At 57.4% G+C, this 24162-nt stretch overlaps 1 protein-coding gene across 3 annotated transcripts in view; it reads right to left on the reverse strand.

The window, feature by feature from the left end:
* Positions 1-1421: 1421 nt before the first annotated feature.
* PHLDB1 (pleckstrin homology like domain family B member 1) overlaps positions 1422-24162 on the reverse strand; it is a 45445-nt gene continuing 22704 nt past the window's right edge. The window contains exons 10-25 of one of the 3 annotated variants that reach the window (XM_060017843.1): positions 22479-22607; positions 21960-22115; positions 19597-19707; positions 19335-19424; positions 16231-16371; positions 14725-14865; positions 14462-14564; positions 13905-13949; positions 12951-13245; positions 12763-12853; positions 11225-11371; positions 9049-9165; positions 8673-8775; positions 3824-3909; positions 3642-3674; positions 1422-2859 (exon numbers count right to left, since the gene is read on the reverse strand). In XM_060017843.1, coding sequence (XP_059873826.1) covers positions 2719-2859; positions 3642-3674; positions 3824-3909; positions 8673-8775; positions 9049-9165; positions 11225-11371; positions 12763-12853; positions 12951-13245; positions 13905-13949; positions 14462-14564; positions 14725-14865; positions 16231-16371; positions 19335-19424; positions 19597-19707; positions 21960-22115; positions 22479-22607 — 1929 coding nt within the window. In that variant the 3' untranslated portion in view covers positions 1422-2718. The remainder of the gene's footprint in view (positions 2860-3641; positions 3675-3823; positions 3910-8672; positions 8776-9048; positions 9166-11224; positions 11372-12762; positions 12854-12950; positions 13246-13904; positions 13950-14461; positions 14565-14724; positions 14866-16230; positions 16372-19334; positions 19425-19596; positions 19708-21959; positions 22116-22478; positions 22608-24162) is intronic. The other 2 variants (XM_060017844.1, XM_060017845.1) reach the window with 2 other exon arrangements.

Below are 24162 nucleotides of genomic sequence, written 5' to 3' on the forward strand. Positions count from 1 at the left end.
AGGCAGGGATGGGGCCTCTCCCAGGGCCTCAGCCCACGGAGGTAGAGGGTCCGCCTGCCTGGTTCTGGGGAGGCATGAACAAATGAGGCAGAGGCCCTTCTCTGGCTCGTCTGCTCTCTTCGCCTCTCACTCAGCAAACACTTACACCTACCTCCACCTGTCAGGGTAATCGGCCCTCCTCTCTCCACACCCAGGCCTGGATGGGAGCAGGTTGGCCCCCGGCTCCAGGAGGGAGGCCTTAGCGCCCGGGGCCTCTTTCCCTCCTTGAGGAGAATAAGGCTCAGGCCTCTGCTCCCCCTGGGATGGGGGCTCTGGAGATTCAGGGTCCTACCTGGGGTGGGGTCCAGGTCTGGCCAAGTCTCCTTCAGCCAGAGCCCAGAAAGTAGCTTCCCAGCTGGCCCAGAATTGCATCCGAACCAACTGTGACATCTACTCCAAAAAGTCAGCCATGTATGAGAAGGTGAGCCGCCCCTGAGCCCAGTCCCTCGAGGTCCTCCTCCCCACGGTGAGATGGAGGAATGGTCAGGCTGTGCAAAGCCCAGGCCCACAGCTGGGGACAGTGGCGGCACCTGGTGGCCATTCTTGGGCACTGCAGGGGTCAGAGCTGCAGGCCAGAGCAGCTTCTCCCTAAGGGGCTCCCATTTCTGGCTTCCCTAGAGGCCTGGCGTTGCGGGGCTGGGGTAGGGCCTGACCTTAGAGCCCATCCTCTTGTCCCCAGTATGATGTCAGCAACAGTGGACAACCAGGTGGTGGAGGGGAGTATGAAGTTCAGGTGAGTGGGCCACAGCCTCCTGGGAACTTCGGGGCTCTGCCGTCCCTGCAACTGACCATGACCTCCCCTCTCCGGACCTGTTTTTTCCATGGAGGTGGGTCCCAGGGAAGGGCCTGACTGGTGCTCCCTCGTACCCCTGGGGCTATGCAGGGCCAGAGCCTCTAGGTGGGGACCCATATACCCCATAAAAGGACGTGGGGGCCTTCCCCAGAGATCTTGCCCCACTGACCTTACCTCTCTCCAGGAGGGGTTTGGCTGGACCACTATGGTGACCGGCTGAGCTCGGGGACCCACACAGCTTTCCTGGAGCCCCACTGCCTTGCAGCTGCCCTTCTGCTTAGCCTCCTGCCTCAGGGATGGGCCTTCACGCCCTCATCTGGCTCCAGCTCCTGCCAATTAAACCTCCACATGAGTCCCTGCGTTCTCCTGCCTCTCGATCCTTTATCCCTGGAGAGCCCACCCCCCACCCCCAGGCCGGTCCTTGGTCACAGTGGAGTGGAGGCAGGGTAGGGACCTGGAGGTCACGGTTGGGCCCTGGGTCCCTGGAACATCTAATAAGGTGGAAATGCTGCATTGTGGGGAGACCTAGCTTTCCTAACCCACGTATCCCAACCCCATGTCCCCCACCACCAGGCCTCCCAAAGACATAGTCCAAATGCTTTATTGTTCTGCTGAGATGCTTACAAATACTGAAAAACATCCAGCCTGGACCCAGCAACCATGGCCCAGGGCTGGGAAGGGGGACAGGGAGGTGGGCTTAGTGTTAAGGCGGAAAGGGCTGAGCACAGACAGCTGGAGGCCTGGTCCTCTGCTCTCCATTTCATCCCCCTTCTGAGGCTGCAGGGAGGGCAACCAGACCTCAGGGCACCCCCCTCTGCTGCTTCCTCTCCTGCTCAGGACTTCCATCAGGGAGAATCTGAACAACCCTGTGTCAGAAACTCAGCCCTATAACAGAACCCCAAAGACAGCCTTCTAGCTTCTTCTCCCATCCAATGGCTCCTCCTCTGGTCTATAGTTCCCAGCTTCACCCCTTCTGGCTCTCAGCAAGGCACGAGTGGAAGGGGGAGGGCTGGACAGGGGAGCCAGCAGGCTGTGTATCAGGGCCTGGAGACGCAGGCAGGGGGCAGGGAGAAGGTGTTCAGTCCCTTCCCCCCCGCAGGAGATGCCCAAGGGCCTGGGCTGGAGAGAACATGGCACATATCCTCAGACGGGCCCACCACCGAAGCAGTGGGCTGAGCCACGGAGCCACGGCAATTAGTATGTAACCATGGCGATGAAGCCGTCACTGTGGTGACCATGGTGATGGGTCTGTAAAAAGGTGATAGAGCTGGGACCTCAAGGATGACACTTCCGGTCTCTGGCCCTTCAGCAAAGTAATAAAAAATATAAACGCAGGACAACAACGGGGTAGAGCGGGGTTTGAGAAGTACACCGCCTGAGCTGTTACCCCACTCTGAATGTGGCTCTGCTCAGCCCCCAAGGCCCCTGCAAAGGGGGCTGAGGCAAGAGGGGATCTTTGGCAGCTTCTGGTACCATAATTAGTCCTTTACAAAAGAGAACACAGGCTGGGGAGCACAGGTGCCAGGTCAGAGCGGAGGGGCCCCTCTGTGACAGCTCCTCAGCCTGGCTGGGCCTGGGGCAGGACCCTGAAGGGTTATTGCAAGTTCTGGGCTCCCAGGAGGCAGCAAAGCCCCCTCCCCAACTTTTATCTCCTGGCTGGTTCTTTAGGGGGCCGGAGCTCAGAAACTCACAGGACGAGCTCCTTACAGAACATTACAAAGTCACTTCTTGTACAAAACCCCAGTCATGCTCTGCCCTCCAGGGCCTCTGGGAGCACTTGTGTGAGGCCTGAGGCCCAGGGCGTGACTGTCTCCAGGGGCGAGTGGAGCAGCAGGCAGTTGGGCCTGGGTCCTGGGCCGGCCTGAGGGTCCACGAGGCCCATTCGGTCAGTTCATGAACTGGGTGTAGCCCTCCGCCCCGGTGACGATGACATCCATCCAGATGCGCATGGCCTCTGCGGACGGGGCCACCATGTAGTACAGCCGGTCGTGGGTCTTCACACAGAAGGTGAGGGCCGGGTTTGGGCTCTGCCGAGGGAGAGAGGAAGGTCTAAGCCAGGGCCCACCCCCAAAGGCCAGGAGCATCTTGCATCTGCCTCGCCGTCTGCCCTTCCTCTCTCTGGCTCCAGGATGCCCTGGAGCTCGAGGCTGAGTCCTAAATAGGCCCAGAGCCCAATCTCCACCACCAGGTGGGCCCCAAGCTGAGACAGTCCCCTCCTCTCAGCTGGGCAGTCCTTGGACCCTGGCAGGGACAGACGCTGCCAGGCGGGGGCCCTGCTCCTTGGTACCCGCAGGCACAAAAGGGAAAGACTCAGTCTCAAAGGGCTGCTCCAGTGAGGACCAGAGTCTCTTCTCAGCAAAAGAGGAACAGATGGAAAAAGCTACAAGTGGGATGCTGGGCCCCAGGACCCCAGAAGGGCAGAAGATCAGGGATAGAGTGGGCATCTGAGGCTTGGCGGGAGGGAGGCTGACCTGCATGAAGGCAGATGGTCCCAGCCTCAAACGTCTCCTGTTCACCAATCCTCTTGACCAGATCTAGTCTCTGGGGACTCCCTACTCCCCTTGTAGCCATCCCTTCTGCACTGCCCACCCCCACGGAGGGACACATCCTACCGTCACCTCAGGATTGGGAGGCAAGCAAGCGTACTCACGCCCACAGGGGCTTCCTGCTCTCTGCAACCCCCCTGGCTCCCCCCTCAGGCCTGGGGGAAGGGGGGGTACTTAGGGGAGAGTCAAGGGTCAGGGGCGAGAAGGGTACAGGAGGCATTAATATGCAGTAGTTCTGGTTACAGGCATATGGGGAGGGGTACCTCAGACACCATAGTGAAGCTGAGAAACCTCTTCTGGGAAAGGGAGAGGGAGAGAGGAAGAGAAAGTTTAGAAAGAGAACAAGAGATGGGTCCGAGCCTCTGAAGAGGGCAGGCTGGAGGCCTTTGCTCACAGGGCCCTGCTGGGCCCACCCCTTCCCCAGGGCTGTCCCTCTGCCCCTCACCTTGGCTGCACTGCGCAGGTGGTCATAGTACACTTCCTCGATGGCCTGGAAATAGATGACCCCTTTCAGCTTCGTCTCATGCTTGTCTGCAAAGGAATAAGGGCCAGGCTCGTGGACGTGGAGCGTCCTCACGTGGGAAATGGAGTGATTCCCAGGACTCCAAAACAGAGCCCAGCAGGGAGCCCGGAAGACATGGTCAGTGTTCAGCCTCACTCAGAATTATGGAGAATGCAAATTAGAACTCCACCGAGATACCACTTCTAACCTATCGGAACGGCAAAAATACACCCCAAGTACACAGCACACTTTTGGTAAGTCTGTGGAGAAACAGGCGGTGTAATAAATCTGACAGGTGGGAACTGGTAAACCCTTAGGAATGGTTTGGCTGCATCGACCAAAGTTAGAAAGGTGTTTGCCCCTCAAGCCAATTTTTACACTTCACGAAAATTTATCTTACACATTATTTACACATGTACAAAATAACAAATTTACAAGCTTCACCATAGCAGTACCTACAGTCATGAAAGATTAGAAACAAGCCAGGTATCCATCAAGTGGAGACGGCTAAGCAAATTAGAGTGTGCCACGTGAGGGAATACATCCAGCTGTTTAACAGAATGACAGAGAAATATCTGATATAGATACAGATTCAGAAATAAATCTAAGGACTTCCCTGGTGGCACAGTGGTCCGGGAAGATCCCACATGCCACGAAGCAACTAAGCCCGTGAGCCACAACTACTGAGCCTGCACTCTAGGGCCCGTGTGCCACAACTACTGAGCCCACGTGCTGCAACTACTGAAACCCACGTAGCTGGATCCCGTGCTTTGCAACGAGACAAGCCACCACAATAAGAAGCCCGCGCACCGCAACAAAGAGTAGTCCCTGCTCACCACAAGAGAAAGCCCACTCACAGCAACAAAGACCCAATGCAGCCAAAAAATAAATAAAAGTAAAAAAATTTAAGAAAAAAAAAGTATCCGCCTGCCAATGCAGGGGACACGGGTTCGAGCCCTGATCTCTGGTCCAGGAAGATCCCACATGCCGCGGAGCAACTAAGCCCACGCGCCACAACTACTGAGCCTGCGCTCTAGAGCCTGCGAGCCACAACTACCGAAGCCCACGCGCCTACAGCCCGTGCTCCGCAACAAGAGAAGCCCGCGCACCGCAAGAAAGAGTAGCCCCCGCTCGATGCAACTAGAGCCGCGTGCAGCAACGAAGACCCAATGCAGCCAAAAATAATTAATTAAAAAAAAAAGAAGTCTATAAAATATTCCCAGATATCAATATCTAGATATAGATATATTTGAGATAGAAAGATCTCTAAGATACATTAGCAGGAAAACAAGGAATGTATTGGGTGCTACCTTTTGTGTAAGAAAAGGGGTAAGAATACATGTTTGCATTTGTTTATATGCCCCTAAAGATACTCTAGAAGGATACACAAGAGATTTAAAGGTGGTTACCTGTAGTGAGAGGGGGCGTAATGCTCAATTTAAACCTTTTTATGTGTCTTGAGTTTTGAACTATATGAATGCATTTATCTATTGAACTCCAACAGTAAAAACTGGAAGGAAGCATACAGCATCTGGAGGCAGGGGTGGCAGGAAGGAGGTGGGCAAACCCGCAGAGCAGATGACTGCTCGGGTGGCAGGGACAGGGCGCTAGCAGGAGAAAGCACAGGGCCCGGGCCATCCCGTCTTGGGGCAGACACCGAGCAGGCACCTCCACTGACGTCCTGGGCACTGAGCCCAAGTCACAAAGGAAAGGCCACAAGATCACTAAACTCAGACTGTGATGGCTGGCACCTTCCCCCACCCCCAGTGTTGTTTCAGGCCCAGGTATCGATCCCAGATCATTGCTACAGCCTCCTAATGTGCCCCTGCCCCGCCCCCTGCCCCTCAACTCACTGGCCCTGATGCCGAGGGGGGAGCTTCCGGAAGCAAATCGAATCCTGCTGCCTCACTGGACATTGCTGCCTCCTTGGCTGGGCAAAGGTCCCTGACAGGCTGGTGCCAATGCGCCCCTCTGGCCTTGCCTCACATCCCTCCCCTGCACCAACAGCAAGTTCTCTCCGGCCAGATTGAGCTTCTCACGGTCCCCTAACAGTACGCTCTGCCGACACTGGAATGGTCTCCAGCCCATTCCCTTGGCAAACTCCTATGTCATCTTCAAGACCCATTGCAATTGTCACCACTGGCGTGCACGGTTGTGCTCTCCCATGCCCCTACAGCACGGATGGTCCTCTGTTCAGATCTCACGGTGCTGAATCTGAACCCTCCTTTATCTGTTCGTAGGTCTAGCTCTCCAACACTGACTGCTATATCCTAGCACACGGCAGGTGCTCAATCAATGTTGAATAAATGAGCCCGAGGCACTGGGATCCAAAGAAGTCAGAGACCCTTCTCTTAGGAGCCCACAATTCGGGGAAAAGGAAAGCAGACACACGGCCGCTTATCAGCTGTGTGACCTGGGCATGGTTAGGACTCCAAGAGAACGCCTACAGGTCACTGGCAGTCACGAGTGCTGAGTGAGAGGACACACTCCGACTGTTCAGCACAGCGTCTGGCACAATGCACGTGGCATCTGTCATGACATCATTACGCCCCAGGGCTGGTACCACATGGCAGAGGGACCCTGTATAACACAGGAGTTAACAGCGGAGGGCAGGAACCGCTCCCAGTGAGGCGGGACCAGGAAAGGCTTCCCCAGAGGTGGCTTCTGATCCGGACCCTGTAGAATGGAGGGGTTTCATGGAGTAGGTGGGAGGAGGGTCCAGACAAGGGCAGGGAGGATGTCAGCTTCGAGGAGCAGGCCAGGCACACCCAGGGCCCTGATCCAGCCACAGGCCCGCCTCCACCCGGCACTTCCTCCTCGGAACAGGGACCCAGCCCCATCCTGGCCCCTGGGCCTGGCCTTCCCTCCAGCCTCTGTTCTCTCCCATCTCTTCCTTTACTGGAAATAGTGCCGCATTCCTGCCTCTGCTTCCTTACCTCCCACCTACCCTTGACGGATCACGTGCAATCTGGCTCCCACCCCGGTACGTGGTGGAAACCATCCTCTCGTCAAGACCCAACCCCGAATCAAATGGCCTCTGGGTCCACACCACTCTTGGCCTTTCTGCAGCCTCCATCATCGCTGGTGACATCCCCTGCCTGCACATGTCTGCTCCCTTGGCTGGCTTCCTTCTCCATTTCCGCCCTGCCCTCCCCCTCCCCTGTCTGATTGGGTCTCCTTTTGTTTCACAGACATTAAGGAAGGTCACACGCGCCAGGCACCAGCCCAGCACCTGGCATGTGGCTTCCTGCCTCCTGCCCCTTTCGCTTTGCTGGTGCCTCCTTCCTCACAAGGGTGGACCTGCCCCAGAGTGCAGCTCTGTTTCTCCCTCTTCTCTGCTCTAAAGTCTAACTGCCCAAGATCAGTCTTAGCTCTGCCTCTTAGCAGCTGAGAGACCTTGGACAAGTTACTTAACCTCTCTGTGCCTGATTTTCCTCATCTGTAAAATGAGTGTAAAAACAGCGCTTACCTCACAAGATCACTGTGAAGATTAAATGACATGAGGCACGTAGAGTGCTTAGCACGGCATCTGGCTCATACAAGTGTTCAGTAAGTGTGATCTGCTATCATTAGTATTATCGTTATTATTATCATTCCAACAGCTTCAACTTTCACTCTGCCTCTAACCCTGACCTTTCTCGTAACCCTAGATGCCCCAGGGGCACTTCAACCTCAACGTGCCTAAGATGGAGCTGTCCTCCCGGGCCTGTTCCTCTCAATCCTGACAAAGTCCCTTCCCAGCCTAGGTGGAAACATGGGGACACGCGTGTCTCTGCCTCCCCGTTCCCAGGGCCCAGGTGGCCAGGGAGGGCTTCTTGGAAGGGATGGCACTTGGTTGGGGACCAGGTCAGGGGGGAAGCAGGGTGCTCCAGGCCTGAGCGACTCCAGCACCAAACCCTCCGGCCCTCTCCTTCCAGGCTCCCAGCAGGACCGCTCCTCCCGGCTTTGTGGTTGGGTGGGGCCGGGTGACTGGCTGAACAGACCCCAGCTGGGGCATTTAACGCCAGTGCCAACCCAATCAGGCTTTTCTTTACCCTCTGCCGCTGCAGCCAGCAACATTCTAGAAAGGCATGTTCTGAAGCAAAGAGAACGCTGACGCAGAGCAGAGCCCCCGCCAACCCACGACGTACATGGACACGTACCAGGAGTAAGTAGGGAAACGCGGGTTTTGAGCCACTGGGATCTTAAGACAGGTCGCTTCCGCGGCGCAGCCTAGGCTATCCTGACCAGGATGTGATACAGCGTCCCACGCTCCACGTGGGAGCTGTCCAGAGGGAGTTGCAGGGATGGGAAACTAAGCTGGAGGCTGGGTGCAGAGGGCGGAGGGAGCAGGATGGGCCAGGGGGCTGTCCTCAGGGCTGCCCTGAGCGTCCCGGGCACCGCTCGGCTGCTGGTGCTGGTGCCTTTGCAGGAACTTGCCCGAGGGGGAATCCACAGGACTCCACGCGCCCACAGCATCTGGGGCCCCCTACAGCACTCCCATCATTCTTTGCTCACTATCTGCCTCCCTGACAAAAGGCTCCAAGGGAGAGAGAGCTGTGGCCACCTTGCTTATCACCAGAGCCGAGAATAGTGCCTGTAACTTATTAGATGCTCAGTAATACTGCTGAAAAAATGAATGAGTGAACAAATCAATGGAGGTGAACCAGGTATACTCTGTACATTTTCAGAGAGGGGAGGACAAGACCCAGCCCAAGCCCCTGGACCCCACTTGGAAGCTTCCAGAAGACCCGCTGTCCTGGGTGACAGAGCTCAGGGGTCCTGGCTCTGGGGCAGTCTTGGGGGAACTCACCCACATAATAGGAAAGGGTGCGCTTGAGTCGATCGAAGACAAACCAGCGCTTCTTCCATGATTTAATCTTGCCACCCATCTTGACCAAGTAGCCACGGCAGACCTGGTGGAATGCAGGGGTGAGGAAAGACCCAAATGTGCAGCCCCTAAACCTTTATTCCCTGAGCAGCGATGTCAGTGCCATCGCCTGTGCCTGTATTTGTCGGGGGGCTGTCCCCAACATCTCTTCAGGCCAGCACACCCGGTCCTGGGACAGAGACCGCTGGTGTTAGGGCAGGAACTAAGGCCACTATTCCGAGGACCCAGGAGGTGCCTCTGAACGTGGGGTCCCCACCACGACACGCACCCCGTGCCCCGGGGCCATGCGTGCCTGTACCTTGCTGCTGAGCACCACATGCAGGCAGGTATCCACACCGTGGCCTGAGGACTCAATGTGGGTCTTCAGGTCAAAGTCCTCCTTCCGGATCGGCAGGTAGCGGGTCAGGGGTCGTGCCTGGGAGCAGAGGGTAGGATCAGTAGGGGCCCCGCTCTTCCCCTGTCATTCCCTTGCCCGGGCCCCTTGGCTTCAGTCCCGAACCCCCGAAAGCCTGCCATCACTCCCTCCCCACCCTCCTGGCTGTCACTCTGGTTTCATGGGGCTTTGGCCAAAGCAGGGACCTGGCACGCCTGTGCTGACTCCACCCAGGTCTGGGCAAACTGCTGAACGGCTCTACGCCTCAGTTTCCCAGACACAGCTGTCCTTGTCCTGTTCCTGCCCCTCCTCTCCCTCCTGGGCTGAATGGAACAAAGCAAAGGACCAGATGTGAACATGCTCTTGGAAGAAAAGCCCAATAAGAAGCCTGGTCTTGGGGGCTTCCCTGGTGGCGCAGTGGTTGAGAGTCCGCCTGCCGATGCAGGGGACACAGGTTCGTGCCCCGGCCCGGGAAGATCCCACATGCCGCGGAGCAGCTAGGCCCGTGAGCCGTGGCCGCTGAGCCTGCGCGTCCAGAGCCTGTGCTCCGCAACAGGAGAGGCCACAACAGTGAGAGGCCCGCGTACCGCAAAAAAAAAAAAGAAGCCTGGTCTCTAACTTCCTGTGGGGCCTTGTTTGGGTCACAGTCCCTCTCTGGGCCTCCGTCTCCTTATATGTAAACAAGGGCTTTGAACTAGAGAATCTCTAAGGTCTGTTCCACCTCAAAATTTCTGATACTTAACTAGAATTCTCAGTCAACTGGAATTTTTTTCTCCTCTTTATTTCAAGGAAGAATGTTAGAATGACATGAAAAGGAAACATTACAAATTATTTAAAGAAGAAACAGGGACTTCCCTGGTGGTGCAGTGGTTAGGAATCTGCCTGCCAATGCGGGGGACACGGGTTCGAGCCCTGGCCCGGGAGGATCCCACATGCTGTGGAGCAGCTAAGCCCCTGCACCACAACTGCTGAGCAACCCCCGCTCGCCACAACTAGAGAAAGCCCGCACACAGCAACGAAGACCCAATGCAGCCAAAAATAAATAAATAAAAATAAATTTATTTAAAAAAAAAGAAGAAACAAAACGCTCAACTTCCCGGAGGTGCCCCAAAGATGAGCTGACGCCATCCACCTCCTCAAAGCTGGTGGCCCCTGCAGCCATTCCTGAGCCCTGGCGCAGGGGGATAGAGAAGAGTCCCAAAGAGACCACTGACAGAGACAGGAAAGGGGAACTAGGCATTTAGCCAAAGATTCCAAGCACAGAGATAAAAGTCACACACAGAGTTTCTTAATCATTTCTAAATTCCCGAGCCAACCTACCCCTTAGAATTCATGTTGCAGCAACATCAGGAAATCATGGAGCTATGATCGCCAGTCAGTGCTGGGTAGGACCTCCACGCTGGGGAGGCCTATGGAAACCCCCAGAGGAAGGGACAACCTGTCTGAATCTCACAGGTTCTCCCAGGGGCCCAGGGTCTGGGACCAGACACATGAGTCGATTTCCCTGCCCAACCTAATTTCTCCCTCTCCCTTCAACTGCTCTGCTCAAGTCTCCTGTAGAAGGAAAAAGCCCAGGGTTGGCTTTTGTGTAAGGATGGATTCTTGTCCCAAGGAGAAACTAGTACGTTCTCTTTTGGAGATGTAAACCGAAAGTCAGAGTGAGGCCAGCTGCTGGTGGTGGGGCCTAGAGCCAAAAGGTCTGGTGGAGTGAGGCTAGGACAGCCACAAAGCACCAGAAGCAGGAGGGCATCAGGGACCGGGAAGGAGGTGCAGTGCAGACTCGTGAGGCCCCTGCGAGAGGCCAAGGGTAGCCACCCTGATTCTGACTCAGCTCCCATCACTGGAAGGCCTGTCCAGACCCTCTTCTCTAAAAGGTGGCCTGCCGCAACCCCACAACCCAATCAACACACACACACACACACACACACACACACACACACACAGAGCGGGTCCCTGTTCCTTGGGGCCAAACAAGTCCCAGGTAGAATTCTGCTTGTGCAATCCTTTCTGGAGAGAACAGGCTCTACAGCCCAGCAGGGGTAGTACCCTGGGATATCCCGACCCCTCGTCAGCCCTACCCTTAAGCCCACCACCCACTCACCTGCGAGAACTGCTTCTCCCGCATCTTGACCTCCTTCTCCACGAGCTGATGCCTCCGGGTGCTCTCGCCCTGCAGCCTCCGTTCCACCTGCTCCCGCCGCCTCCGCTCCTCCTCCAGGGCCTGCCGCCTCAGCTCCATCTCCCGCTCCTGTCCCCAAAGCCAAGGCTCAGTGCCCACCACTGCCCTCTTCCCCCCCAAGTCCCTGCCACCCCTCCTCAGGCCGGGGCAGAGCCACAGGAGGCACCCACCTCAGAGGGCAGCCTGGCATGAGGGGCCATCATCCTCCAAGCCCACCCTCTCTAAGGACCTGGCTGACAAGGGTAAATGCCTTAAAGTGAGACCAACCTGGCTTCAAATCCTGGCTCTACCACCACTCTGAGCTCTGGACCCTGACAAACTCCCTAAGCCTCAGTTGCCTAATCTGTAAAATGGGACCAACTCCAGCCTACTCCTGGGATTGTAGCGAAAATTAAATGAGATCATGTGAGTAAATGCCCATCACTAACTCTGGCAGGAAGGAAGCACTCAATAAAAAAATGGGGCTTTTATAATTTTATCTGAATTCCTAGGACATGGATTGTCTAAACAACCTAATCGATAAGTGAAGGCCCTCTGAAACTCCAAATGAGAAACATTTATGGTTGAACTTCAGATTTTATGGGAAAAAAATGAACTTATGAAAGCCATTATCAAAAGATTTTCAGTCATTAAAACAAATCATTAAATACACAGCATGTGGGTGATGTTTTATATGTCTTCATCAATGATAACAACCTTCATATTATTAACTCCCATCCGTCATTTCTTCCCAGCTCAACACTCAGCAGAACCTCCTTTTTCTCCTTTTGTCAAGAGATGTTTGTAAATCGGCCCTCCTCTGAAGTAAATAAGACTAAGAGGCCTTCTTTTCTGGTTGATCTCCTGCTCCCCGGGTTCCACTCTTAACTCCAGACATGCAGAATGCCCGGATGATAGAGACAGACGAGCTTCTGCAGACTCTCTATTTCACCTCCTCCCCAGGCACAGTTTCCTCAGCCTGGCTGTGCCCACGATGAACCCCTGGCCCCTCTGCTGTGTCCCAGGCCCATCGGTAGGCAACGTGAGGCCCCCGCAGCCAACACCTCTGCTCTGGCTTGGACATCTGCCTTCTCTCTGTCCCCATCCTTCAACCCCAGGTCCTAGCCATCCCCAAGAGGAGTGACCTGGCACTCAGGTAGACAGGAATCAAAATTTCTGTGGTGGCCAAACGTCCACAGAGGTGAACACACAAAGACTGGACGCTCCCATACGGGAAGTTCACCGTTGGACGCTGGGTGCTGCCTCCCCTTTTCCTAAGAGCTGTGAAACTGGTCATCTCGCCAAGCCTCCGCATCCCCCACTTGAGGAACACAGGCTTTGAAAGCACTCTTCCTCAAGGGACTGCTGTGAGGACAATGTGGGTGAAGGGGCCTGGGGAGGAGCGGAGGCCCTTGGCGGGCGGAGGGCAGCCCCGGGGCCTCGCACCTCCTCCCGCCTCCCATGGCCCAGATCTGCCTCACCCTCGACTCCATGAGCCGGCTCTTCTCCGCATGGGCTTCTTTCAGCATCTTCTCCATTTCTTCCGTCTTCCCCACATCCAGGCCGCTGGCACTGGGGAGGCAAGGGGAGGAGGCACACGGTGGAGGCGGCGGCCCTGGTGTGGGCAGGACGGCGGCGGGCCGTCGGGTGGCGGCCGGGGCGCGGGTACCTGGACATGGTGTCGGGGGAGCAGGCCGAGTTGCCCCCCGTAGAGATGCTGGTCTCCATGCTGTCTGAGCTCTCCAGGCTCAGCGTGTCGTAGGCATGCTCGCCCTCCTCCCCTCGCTCCCTGGACACCGGCAGGTGGTGCAGGATGGAGTGATGCAGGAGCTGCGGGAAGCCCGAAGGCCCAGCCGGGAAGGGCGCGGCCCCGTGCAGGGCGTCCCACTGGCACTGCGCCTCGGCCGCCGCCTTCTGCTTCAGCTCAGCCAACCGCCGCCGCTGCTCCTCAATCACCTGCTGCCCTGCAGGAGCGACAGGCGGGAGTCACGGGGGGCACCCCACCTCCCCAGGGAGGATGCCGGCTGCATCACAGACGGAGGGAGGAGGCGAGCAGGGAGAAGGGAACACGGGGCAGCCCCCTTGCCCCCCACCAGCTTCCCTGAAGCCCCCGCAGCTCCAGGTCCGGCTGCCCTGGCAACGCTTTGTCACCTGCACAACTGGCCACAGCCATGCAGCCTGACTTCAGCGCTCCCACTGTGTCCTGAGCCCACATGCGGCACCGAACCTGCCCAGGTGGGGCCCCGGCAGCACGACGGCCAGGTGGCTCCAGCTCACAACCATGGCCTGAATAGGTGGGCAGGGCACATGCACCTACCCTGCTGCTGGGGAAGGGTGATGCAAGAGATGCTGGGAGCCCCATGAGCACCCACATCAATGCAGACCCCGCGGCGATGCAGAAGCAGGAGTGCCAGTGGCAGGAAAGGAGGAAGGGGAGACGAGGCGGAGCACAGCTGAGGCAGGAGAGAGCTCAGCTGGCGGGGTGAGGCCAGCCCAACACCCCAACCCAACTCAGCCTGGGAGTCTGCCTGCGGGCAGTGGGGGCCTGGGCAGAATACATCATGCGGATGCCCGGGCAGGGGCTGCCTGGCCAAAGCAATGCCCTCAATGACCAACGCTCTACCTGCTGGGTCGTCAGTTGGGAGGGGCTCGGCAGGAAGCGACTCGACTGGTAGGGGGGCCCCGGGTAGAGACACAGAGGGGATGAGAGGGGAGAAAGGCAAGGACTTGGACTTTCAAAACAAACAAAACGCACACGAGCAACCAGGACTCCTGGGTCCCTAGAGACAATATCTTAGGGAAGCATTTGTGGAGGTCATCAAGTCCAACCCCCTGCCTCCAGACAGGATAACATCTATCTCTACTCAGGTCAACAAGCATTTCCCTTATTTGCTGCGGTCTCTAGGAAAGATCTCACAGCCACCAACCCCCCACCCCCCCCGCCCCCCCCCCCCCCCCGCCCTGCCGACCCTTAGTCCCCTGCCCTTAGTCTTTTGATAAATAGCCAGGAATCTCTTCTTTAGGTATCTAATCCAAATCCTTTTTGCTCTTGCCTAGATCCCAATTAAAGGAAAAACATCCTGGGAAAGGCGTGGGCATGGATGAAGTAGTGGTGGGGAGTGCGTGGCAGATGTCCAGGGCCCCCAGGAGAGCAGGTGGGCTGGCGTTGCAGCCACTCACCCTTCTGCTGGAGGGCCAGCTGGCGCTTGGTCTCAATGTCCTGCAGCGTGGCTGCCAGGTTGCGAGGAAGGCTGCTTGTGCCATTCTGGGCGAGTAGAGTGCTCTGCGGAGGGAAACGGAGCATTGGGACCCGAGGCTCACAAGGCACCTCCTCCCACCCTCAAGGCCCTCATGGGAGGCTGTGACCTCTCTCCAGTGTGGCTGTCTCCATCCCCCACCATCACCACCCTGCCACGCACACAGCCCTCCCACTGTCCTCAGACCTTTGGGGAGGGGCTACGGCCCAAGGTAGCCACGCTGAGCTGGGAGGAGGAGGAGGAAGAGCCAGAGGAAGAGGGGAGGGGGCCGCTGCGGGTCCGGGGCAAGGGGCTAGTGGCCTCACCATCCATCTTGGAGCGGTAAACCTGGAGGGAAGAGACACTGTCTGGTATCCCCAGCTCCCCCACTGGCCACCATCCCCATGGCATCTAGGTGGCTGTGATCCAAGGTGCTGCCCCAGCTCCCGAGGCCTCTGTCTCTAGCTGACATCAGCACTGAGCCTCCTGGGCCAGCCCAACGGACAGATGCTATTGGCGGCCGCCAAGCCTCGTTTCCAGGCCGCTCCTCCTTGGGCCAATCCCTGGTCCAACACTGCATCTTAGAAGGGACCTTGTAAATCAACCCATGTGAGGAGTTAACACCAACGGGCAGAGCTGTACGGGAGACTGACTGGAGGCCGGGGCTCCCTCTGGTCCCAGCTCTGCTGCTAAGGGGCTGTGACCTTGGGCCATGCACCTCCCCACTCTGGGCCTTGGCTTCCTTATCTGCAAAAGGAGGGGGTAGGGCTAGATGAAATAATCGCCAAGCTCCCTCACAGCACTAATGTTCGGTGAATATGGTCTTTGGAGTCAAGAACCCTGGCCCTCAGTGTAGCCTCTGCTACTTCTTAGTTGTGTGACCTCGGAGAGATTACTTATCTTCTTGGGGCGGGGGGGGCGCGCAGTGTTTGATCTGTAAAACGAGAGTTATCGTTATCTACCTCAAAGGCCTGTGGTAGTGATTAAATGAATCAAAACATGTAAAAATCTCAAACCAGCTGGGCACAATATAGAAATGTCACACAAACTACTTCCAAAGGAAATACGGAATTTTAGCTGAGATCACAGTCTTAGAGATGCAATGTCTTCACTCAAAGAATGAATCTTGAATGGGGCGTTGGGGGGTTGGGGGGTTCAGGCCCTCCAGCCGGTCAGTGGAGCAACACTTGGGGCAGAAGGCTGCCCGAATACTCTTCCCCCACCCCGAGGGCAGCAGCTTGCCACAGGCTCGAGCACGGCCACGCCCCCAATGGCAACTAGGAGGAGTCTTGGGCATGTCCTCAGGGCTATCACTTCAGAGCCTTTGTCCCATTCTGTCCTGCCTCCAAGTGTCACCCCTGGGGAGACCAGGAGAACAAAATACTGGCAACTCTCCTAGGACACACAAGTTCCAGAGACAACAGGCTCAAGAGTGCGTCAGGACAAGACCGAGTGAGAAGCTCTGGGGGTGAGGGCCACCGAGGACAGCATGAGGCACCGCCGCTCCAGAGCCTCCTTGCGTTGGACAGCCAAGCACGTCGAGCCCCGGACTCAGGAGGCTGGCCCTCCACGCCCGGAGTGCCAGGATGGCTGCCCAAGAGGAGACCCTCACTCCCCTCTCAGGGTCCAGAGGCCCCTGTTGCCCCATCTGGATTAACCCCCCACCACCTAAGGCAGCACTGTGGGGTTGATGGATCGGCAAGGAGGGGTTACCTGCAGCTGACGGGAAGCTTTGGCGGGCAGAGGCGGGGGGGAGGAACGAGGGGAGGCTGCAGCGGGGCCGGTCCCCAGCCCGGCCATCAGCTCCTGGTACCACTGCTCTAAGTCTACAGCAGGGAGCAGCAGCTTCTCCATCTGGAGGGGGCACGGGGAGGAGGACAGGGGACAGGAGGGGAAGGATGGAGAGGAAAGGTCAAGGAGTGAGGGGAAAGGAAAGGAAAGGGGAGGAAAAAGGAAGAAAAGGGCAAAGAAAGGGGAAGGTTGGAGGAAGGGTAAAGGAAGACCATTATCAGGGAAACAGACAGGAAGGGAAAACAGGAACGAAGGAAGGGAGAAAGGAGAGCGTAAAGAGAAGAAAACACAGTGAGAAAACAGTTGCCGCGAACGTGCTAAGGGCAAAGAGAAACAGGGCACAACTCCCAGACCACAGACACGTGCTGCGCCAACCACGATGCCGGCCAGCCGGAGCACCGCCCCCCCGGCAGGCAGCGCTCCCCCCCGGGGGCCGGCTGAGGGCTGAGACGCCACTGGGCACGGGCAAAGCACACACAGACAGAGCCACGCCACTAGTGGGCTGCGGGTGGCAGGAACACACAGACCACCAACCTGGGCTGAAGGCGGGATAGAAGCGAAGGAGGAGGAAGAGGGCAGCGCAGGAAGAAGGCAGGTGGTGGGAACCAGGTCCTGGGAGGCAGGGGCCCAGGGAGGCAGGCCTGGCGCGGGTGCTGCGGGCACAGGCGAGGTGCCCCACATGGCCTTTAGCTGCTCAAGCGTCACGTACTTGGGGGAAGGCCAGACACAGGAGGGAATACAAGAGGTTAATGGGACGGGAACCCAAGAGATGGCCCTGCCCACGGGCAAGGGGAGGGTAAGAGGAGGACACAGAGAGCAGAGTAGGCTTGTAGAGCCCGGGAAAGCCAGGGTCCTCTCCGCAGGCTGCCCTCACGCTGGAGCAGAAGGCCTTCCCTCCTTGAGCCATCAGAAGCTGAAGGAAGATCCCGAAGCCCCAGGCAAGAGAGGGAACCACTCCCAAGCCCCGTGACACCAGCTGCCCTTCTCCCTCACTGCTGAAGACAGACCCTGCTGCCCCCCCAACCCAGGCCTGAGGGGCAATCGAGGGCATCCATGAGGAGGCCCTTGGGCATAGGTGGGCTCACTCGGTGGCTGGTACCTCACTGTCAGGCAGGGGCTGGGCGAGCGCGCTGGGGGAGGTGGCAGAAGCATAGGGGTCCAAGCAGGAGCACAGCTGGAGAACCTCTGCCAGGCTCACATACTCCTAGGGTGCCCGGTGGGAGGGGGAAGGGTGGGCAGAGAACAGGTTAACAGGATTCAACCAGGTACCTGACATCCACACTCCATGCCAAAGGGCCATCACTCCATTCAATACAAAATCCACAGCAGGGGTGCGTGGGGAACTCAGCTGCCCACGGTGGCCTCAGCTGGCTGCCGGGCAGTGGGGTGGGGGGCAGAAAAGGGCCGGCAGAACTGACTGTCTGAAGGCTCTTCTTAACCTTCACTCTTGAGGTTGCCTTGGCATCCGGGCCCTGCCACGGGCAGACCCTGAAAGCCCATTCCTGGGTTTGCCCTGGGCTAGGGGCAGGTGAAGGAGCCCGAGGAAGGTCTTCCAAGAGTCCACCAGGGACCAGGACCCACCTCCCAGAGAGCCTTTCTGTCTCCAACACCTTGGGCCTCCCCAGTGAGGCACACACAGGTATCACCAAGCGCCAGTCACAGCATTCCCACGGGTCCCCTCACACCCCATCTGCTGGAGCCGGAGCCGGAAGGAACAGGAACCGGAGGCACCACTAGGGCCTGAGCAACACAGGCCCTGAGAAAGAAGCCTTAGCAGGGAGTGGCCAAAAGCCCAGATAGAAAAACCAGCCCACTGCCCGAAGGTTAGGACTTGGAAAGATGCTCACACGCCAGATTGTGGGTTGGGAAATCAGGGACTGTTGTATTCTCTGAGCAAATCCTTAGAATTCTGAGCTTATCTAGGTGCTGGGGACATGGTAGGCATCCAAAATGCATGCAGAATCAAAGTACAGGATCCTAAGCCTGCCCTATCCAGGGGAGCCCACCCTGACCTAGCTCCAGAGGGGGACCCTCCTCAGGGGTCACAGAAAAGGAAAATGAGCTAGCAGGTCCAGTGTGTCGTGAGGACGGATGGATGGCATGCAGAATATATGCAAATTTATATGCAAATTAATGCTCTGATTTTGCATGGACTGCCCAGGCACCTATGGAACAAACTCTGGCCAGACAAAGGATTACTGCCACGCGCCCTTCAGCTGGGCCATTGGGAGGAGCTGAGCACAGCTCAGCAAGCAGGCAGACAGGCAGTGAGTACAGCAGAGCAGGCAGTTAGCTGCGATTACCTCTTGTGCTTTGGGGCAGAGCTGAGTGGAAGCAGGTGGGGTTAAGGGACCAGAGGAGGCCCCAGCCTGAGAAGACCCTGGGAAGGGACTCAGAGCCGCCATCCCCGGCCCCACCTCTGAGGACTCGGAGATGAGCAGTTCAGCCTACAGAGAGGGTACGTGTGAGGGGCCTCACCCCTCACACTCAGCCCAGCCACCCCACCCCAGGCCCAAATTGTTTGCACAATGAGGCAGGAAACTTGGCACGTCCTGGTTGGACCTCACACACCAGGCAGGCAGAGACTCAGGAAAGAACGAGCCCCAATGCCCACTTCTGAGCCTGTAGCCTAGTTGCAGACAGAAGCCCAGGGAGCTCCAAGATCAGGACCCCTAGATCCTTATGCTGCCCCTTGAGCTGAGTCCACCCAGCCCTAGCCCTTACCAAACCTCTGAGCTGCCATCCTCCCCACCCATGCCTCCTGAATCCCCCAGATGTATTCAGTCACCCGAAATGGTAAGATCGGTGGGCTCCTGGGGCCCAGAAAGGCAGCTGAAAAGAAGCAGCTGGTAGCCATAGAGCATCCAATCCCAGACCTCAGAGCCATCCCTACTCAAATTTCTCCGGTTCAGGAAAATGCCCCCATATTCAACCTCAGCTGTTGGGGTGAAGGCCCCATGTGTTGCTCCAGAGCCTCCCAGGAGACCCCTTGGGCCTGAGGCTGGGGCCCAAACCAACCATGTTACCTCTTTGAGGGTCGACGTGGTCTTCGGGAAAGCCCTGCCCCCTGTGAGAGAGTGGTATCTTCTTTCCAACATAGCCAGTTTCTCCTTCTCCTGCAAGCCCAAAGCGGCAGAATCAGAAAGGAGTGGGAGTGGGGCAAGGGGCCCCAAGTAAAGGGGGATCCCACCTGGCTGGCCAGTCTCCACCCCAGCCCTTCTGCACTCACCTCCCACTCGCCCAGCCCCTCGCCAGCCCTCATCCCCCGCCCAACCTGACTGGGGCTACCTTCTGCAGCAGCTGCAGGGAGGCATTCTTATCCCGGGCTAGGCGTTCTGACTCTTGCACAGCCTGGGACCGGATCTGCCCAGCCTGACTGTCCAGGACCGCCAGGCGCTCCTGGAGGAGATGGGGGGTAGTGGGTCAGACCCTGGAGAGACAGGGCTGAGCCCAAGGTGAGGCTTGGCCATCTCTGCTGCCCAGAGGCCCTGGGCTTGGGTGAAGGGAATCAACTAGCCCTTCTGTTCGGCCTCATCTCACCCAAGGAAAACGCAGGCTGCTGTGGTCGGCTCCCTCACCCCTCCCTCGACCAGTGACCCCATGCCACCAGGCACACCAGCCAGAACTCAAGTTCCCAAATCTCTCTCCCCGCCCGCCCCAGTCAACGTGTCCGGAATCCCAGACATGCTGAAACGTTCTCCACCTGCCCCCGTGCTTCCATCCCACTGCCACCACCCCAACCCAGGCCCTCTGTTTCCTGGCCTGGACTTCTTCACCAGCCTCCTGCTTCCACTCTCTCAACTTTCTGATCCACCCCTACACGGCCACAGATAGCTTCCTAAAATGGACTTTGAGGTTTGTTTTCATTTGCTTGCTTTTTTGAATTTTCTCATCTTTTTAGAATGTATATTACTTGAATAATTTTTTTTTTAATCCACGAGTAAGGGTCATCAGTCCTCTTCTCAGCAACTCCTCATTATTCACAGGATAAAGCACAAATCCCTCAGCCAGCACTCAAGGGCTCCTGGAACTGGGCCTCCACTTTCCACCCTCCCTCCTACCCTGAGCCCTCGGCGGCATGCACTCAGCTCGGCCCTATTGTAATGTCAGCGGTGCAGGTGTACACTCCCAGGCCTTTCTTATACGGTTCTCCTTGCCAGGAATGCTGCCCTGTCTTCTCCACCCATCAAGAGCTTATTTATCCTCCAAGACCAGACCCAATGCTATCTTCTCTCCAACATCTTCCTTGATCACCACTCAATTCCTTTGCTCCTTGCTCTGTGCTCAAATTATTCCATATCACCATTTGCCTTGTATTGCTGTTACTTGTGAATATATGTCTCCATCACCACCACCCCGCCCAAGCTGTCCGATCCAAGGGCCGGGCCAGTTTCTTTTTTGTCTCCATATCCCCAGTAGGGCTTAGCGCAATGCCTGGCTCAACAATCATGTGCTAAAAGGAAACGAAAAGATAATAAGTGAGAGAGAAGGAGAGGGGCTCCGGGAAAATGGGCTGGGTTTATCCAAGGAGGGCTTCCTGAAAGAGGAGGCCTTAAACTATCACCATGAAGAGCAAGACATAGGAGAGAAGGGAGGGAAGAAGGGAGCTGTACTAAATCTGGGGTCAGCCCAAGCAGACTGAAGCAGACCAGGTGGTAATCCTCACAACAAGATCTGCAATTTACTGAGAACCTGTCAGGACCCAAGAACTCTGCTAAATGCTTTGCACGTGTTACCTCACTTAACTCTCTTACGAGGCAGATGCCTTTATGCCCATTTCACTGATAGGCAGATGCATTTGTAAGGCAGAGCAGCTCAGGGAGAGAAGCAAGGGATCTGGACTCAGGGGGAAGTCCAGTGGCTCCCCACTTACCACCAAACTAGCCCCACTTTTTGATACCCCTCCCCAAGCTCACTGCCCTCACCTCCCACCCACTCACTCCAGCCTGGCAAAGTGCACATGCATGCATATGTGTGCACGGACACTCAACTCTCAGCCACAGGTGTGTGGGCCGCCTGGCTCCTCCCCCTTCTCCTCACCCACACCTTCCTAACCCTTGCTTAACACAAGGCTCCTCCCAACTTTACATCCCCGCCCCAATACCCTGTCCTGGTCTGGCTGAGATCAGGAGACATCAGAGCATCTGGAGCTCCAGAACCAGCCAGGATGCGATACCAAATCCCCTTGTTTTACGGCTCAGCTGAGCCAGGGCTGGGCCAAGGCTGGAACCCAGGTGATGCCTTTCTAGTACCCCTGGCAGGCTCTAATATCCAGATCTCTGGTCTTTGTATGTGTCCCAGCACTTCCATCAGAGAGCTCTACAAGGGCAGGAGCAAGTCTCCTCTTCAGCGCCCTCCTCCATCTCCGTTTCTCCCTGCCCTGCCCAGCCAGGGCCCAGCTCTGAATGTGAGCCCAATCCACTTTCCAAGGGAGGACTGGGGGGAGTCAGAGCTTAATAACAATAGTTATTGTTCACCGAGTGCTTACTATGATCATGTCCTATGCTGTCTTCACACACATCATCTCCTTTATCGCTCACAACAGCCTGTTATTGTTCTTGTTTTACAGATGAGGAAACCGAGGCTCAGCAAGGCGAAGTCAAGCCGGCACTGCGGGCCTCGCGGCAGGGATGGGGGCCGGGGGGGCGCACCTTCCTCTTGGCGATGCTCCGGAGCAGCTCGGCCTTGCTCCGGAGCAGCCCTTGGCCAGCCAGCTCGCGCTCCTCCTCCACGCGGCTCTCCCGCTCCAGCTGCTGGAACTCCAAGTCTTCAAAGAGCTTTGTCTCAGTCTCCAGGGCTTCTGCCTCCTTGAACGACAGTGACAAAGGGGATCGGGTGGTGCTCACGATACCACTCTGCGCCTGGAAGGCCAGTTCACAGAGGTGAGACTTCTGGGGGCTGGACCCGGGGAAACGGAGGAAGGGACCTGCCCCCACCCCGCCCCCTTTCCTCCGCTCGGCTCTGCCCCTTTGCCGCGCAGCGCTGCCTGCAGTAGCAGAAAGGAGAACCTCCACCCCCACCCCAACCCTTCCCTGTCCCCTCCAAGCCACAACACGGACCCTGTCGTCCGGCAGGTACTGCAGGGCCCAGGCGGTCCCGGCCCACCGCTCCTCTCTTCCGGGCGGGCGGCCCTCGGGGGCGGGGAGGGGGCGGGGGCTGGTGAAACTGACCCTTCTCAGCTGCTCCTGTAACTGTTCCCGCACTGACTCGGGGCAGTTATCGAGCTGCGTCTGGAGCTCGGCGTAGAGCGCCTGGCGGGCCTCCAGGTGCCTCCGTCCCGCGGCCAGCTCCGCCCTCTCCTGGTCGCCGGAGGGGGAGGGGGCGGGCACAGGGGAGAAACAGAACACACACTCCTCAACTCCGGCCCGGGGCAGCGGCGGCGCGGGGCGGGGCGCAGGGAAGGGGGGTGGGGTGCGGGGAAAAGAGAAAGAAGGCGGGGAATGAAAGGAGTTTAACCAGGAGAGGAGAGAGCAAACAGGAGAAAGTGAAATAAGGAGGAAGAGGTGCAGGGTGGGAAAGGCAAAGAGCTGGGGTGTGAGACAGGACTGGAGGTGCAGGCGATGGTGTCACAGGCAGGGGTGTGGGTCCCAGGCAGAAATGTTGGTCTCTTGGAGTCCCTTGAACTAGAAAGGTTTGGGCAAGTCCTAGGAAGAGGCCCTCTGTTTTCTCTCCAAACCAGTCAAAGACAAAGCTGGTTCCACATCACAAACACGGAGCCTCTAGCTGCTGTTCCTCCCCCTCTTCCGCTTCCCAGAGACCAAAATTTAACCCTGGGAAAAGGGTAGAGTTGGTGGGGATTAAATCCAGGGGTTGGGTGTGAATTGGGAGCCGAGGATGTTAAAGCTACAGCCGTGCAGTGGAGGGGACCCCAACCCAACCCCCTTGGCCTCCCCACCTCCTGCCCAGGGTGGGGGTGGGGTGCTGGCACTGCAGGCTGAACTTCAGTAGGATGAGGGTTGCAATTAGTTCGGCCCGTTGCCATGGTAATAGGAGCCCCAGGAGTGGGTACAGAGAGGAGGTGGATGGCTCTGTCTGGGGCGAGATGACACCTCTGAGGGTGGGAAGGGGGGATGCAGGGAGGAGCTGGTGAGTCACCCCTCCGAAGGACAGGCAGAGGAGAAACTGTGATTACTGATCTCAAAGCCAGAATGGGGCCATGGGCTGGGCGCTGGGGAGGGAAGCTGAGGGAACCTTCCCCACTGCCACCACCACCGTGGCCACCACCATCACCACCTCCACCTCAAATAACTGGGCCCAGAGAGAAGGCAAAGTCCATGCCTCCAGGCAATGCCAGGTCAAGGAGAAATGAGGTTAGACAGGTTCCTGCTGAAATGCTGAGCTTCACCCTGGAGTCCCTGTGCTGAACCCTGCCTCTGTCCCCCCTCCACCCCACGCCCCCATCCTCATCCAGGAGAGGAGGACCTGATCAGTCCAGTTTCTGAGGTCCAAGCACTTCCCCATGCTTGGACTCAGCCTTTGCAATACCCTATGTTCTGAATGGATCAGGGGTGGGAGTGGGGAGAGACCTACCCCTTCCCACCCTCTGGTTGGAGTATCTGAAATTGGGAAGCCCCAGAGGAAAGCTAGGAAGGGTAGCCACTGTGTGGCAGAGAACCCCTGTCCGTGCCCTCCCCAGGCCATGCCACCACCACTGGACCTCCTCGTCCCTCCACTCAGGAGGGAAGACAGGTGACGACAGCCCGCCTCTCCTCTGTGCAGGAAACTGCAAACAGTCTGTGGAGGCCGCACCCTGGCTTTTCCAAATGAGAGGAGCTCTTTGGACCGAGAGGCTCCTCGGCCAAGCATTTCCCCCAATTTTGTACCCCTCCTGCCAATGCCCCACTGAGCAAAGTG

Source organism: Delphinus delphis, chromosome 8 (assembly GCF_949987515.2).
Source record: "Delphinus delphis chromosome 8, mDelDel1.2, whole genome shotgun sequence".
NCBI classification, from domain to species: Eukaryota; Metazoa; Chordata; class Mammalia; order Artiodactyla; family Delphinidae; genus Delphinus; species Delphinus delphis.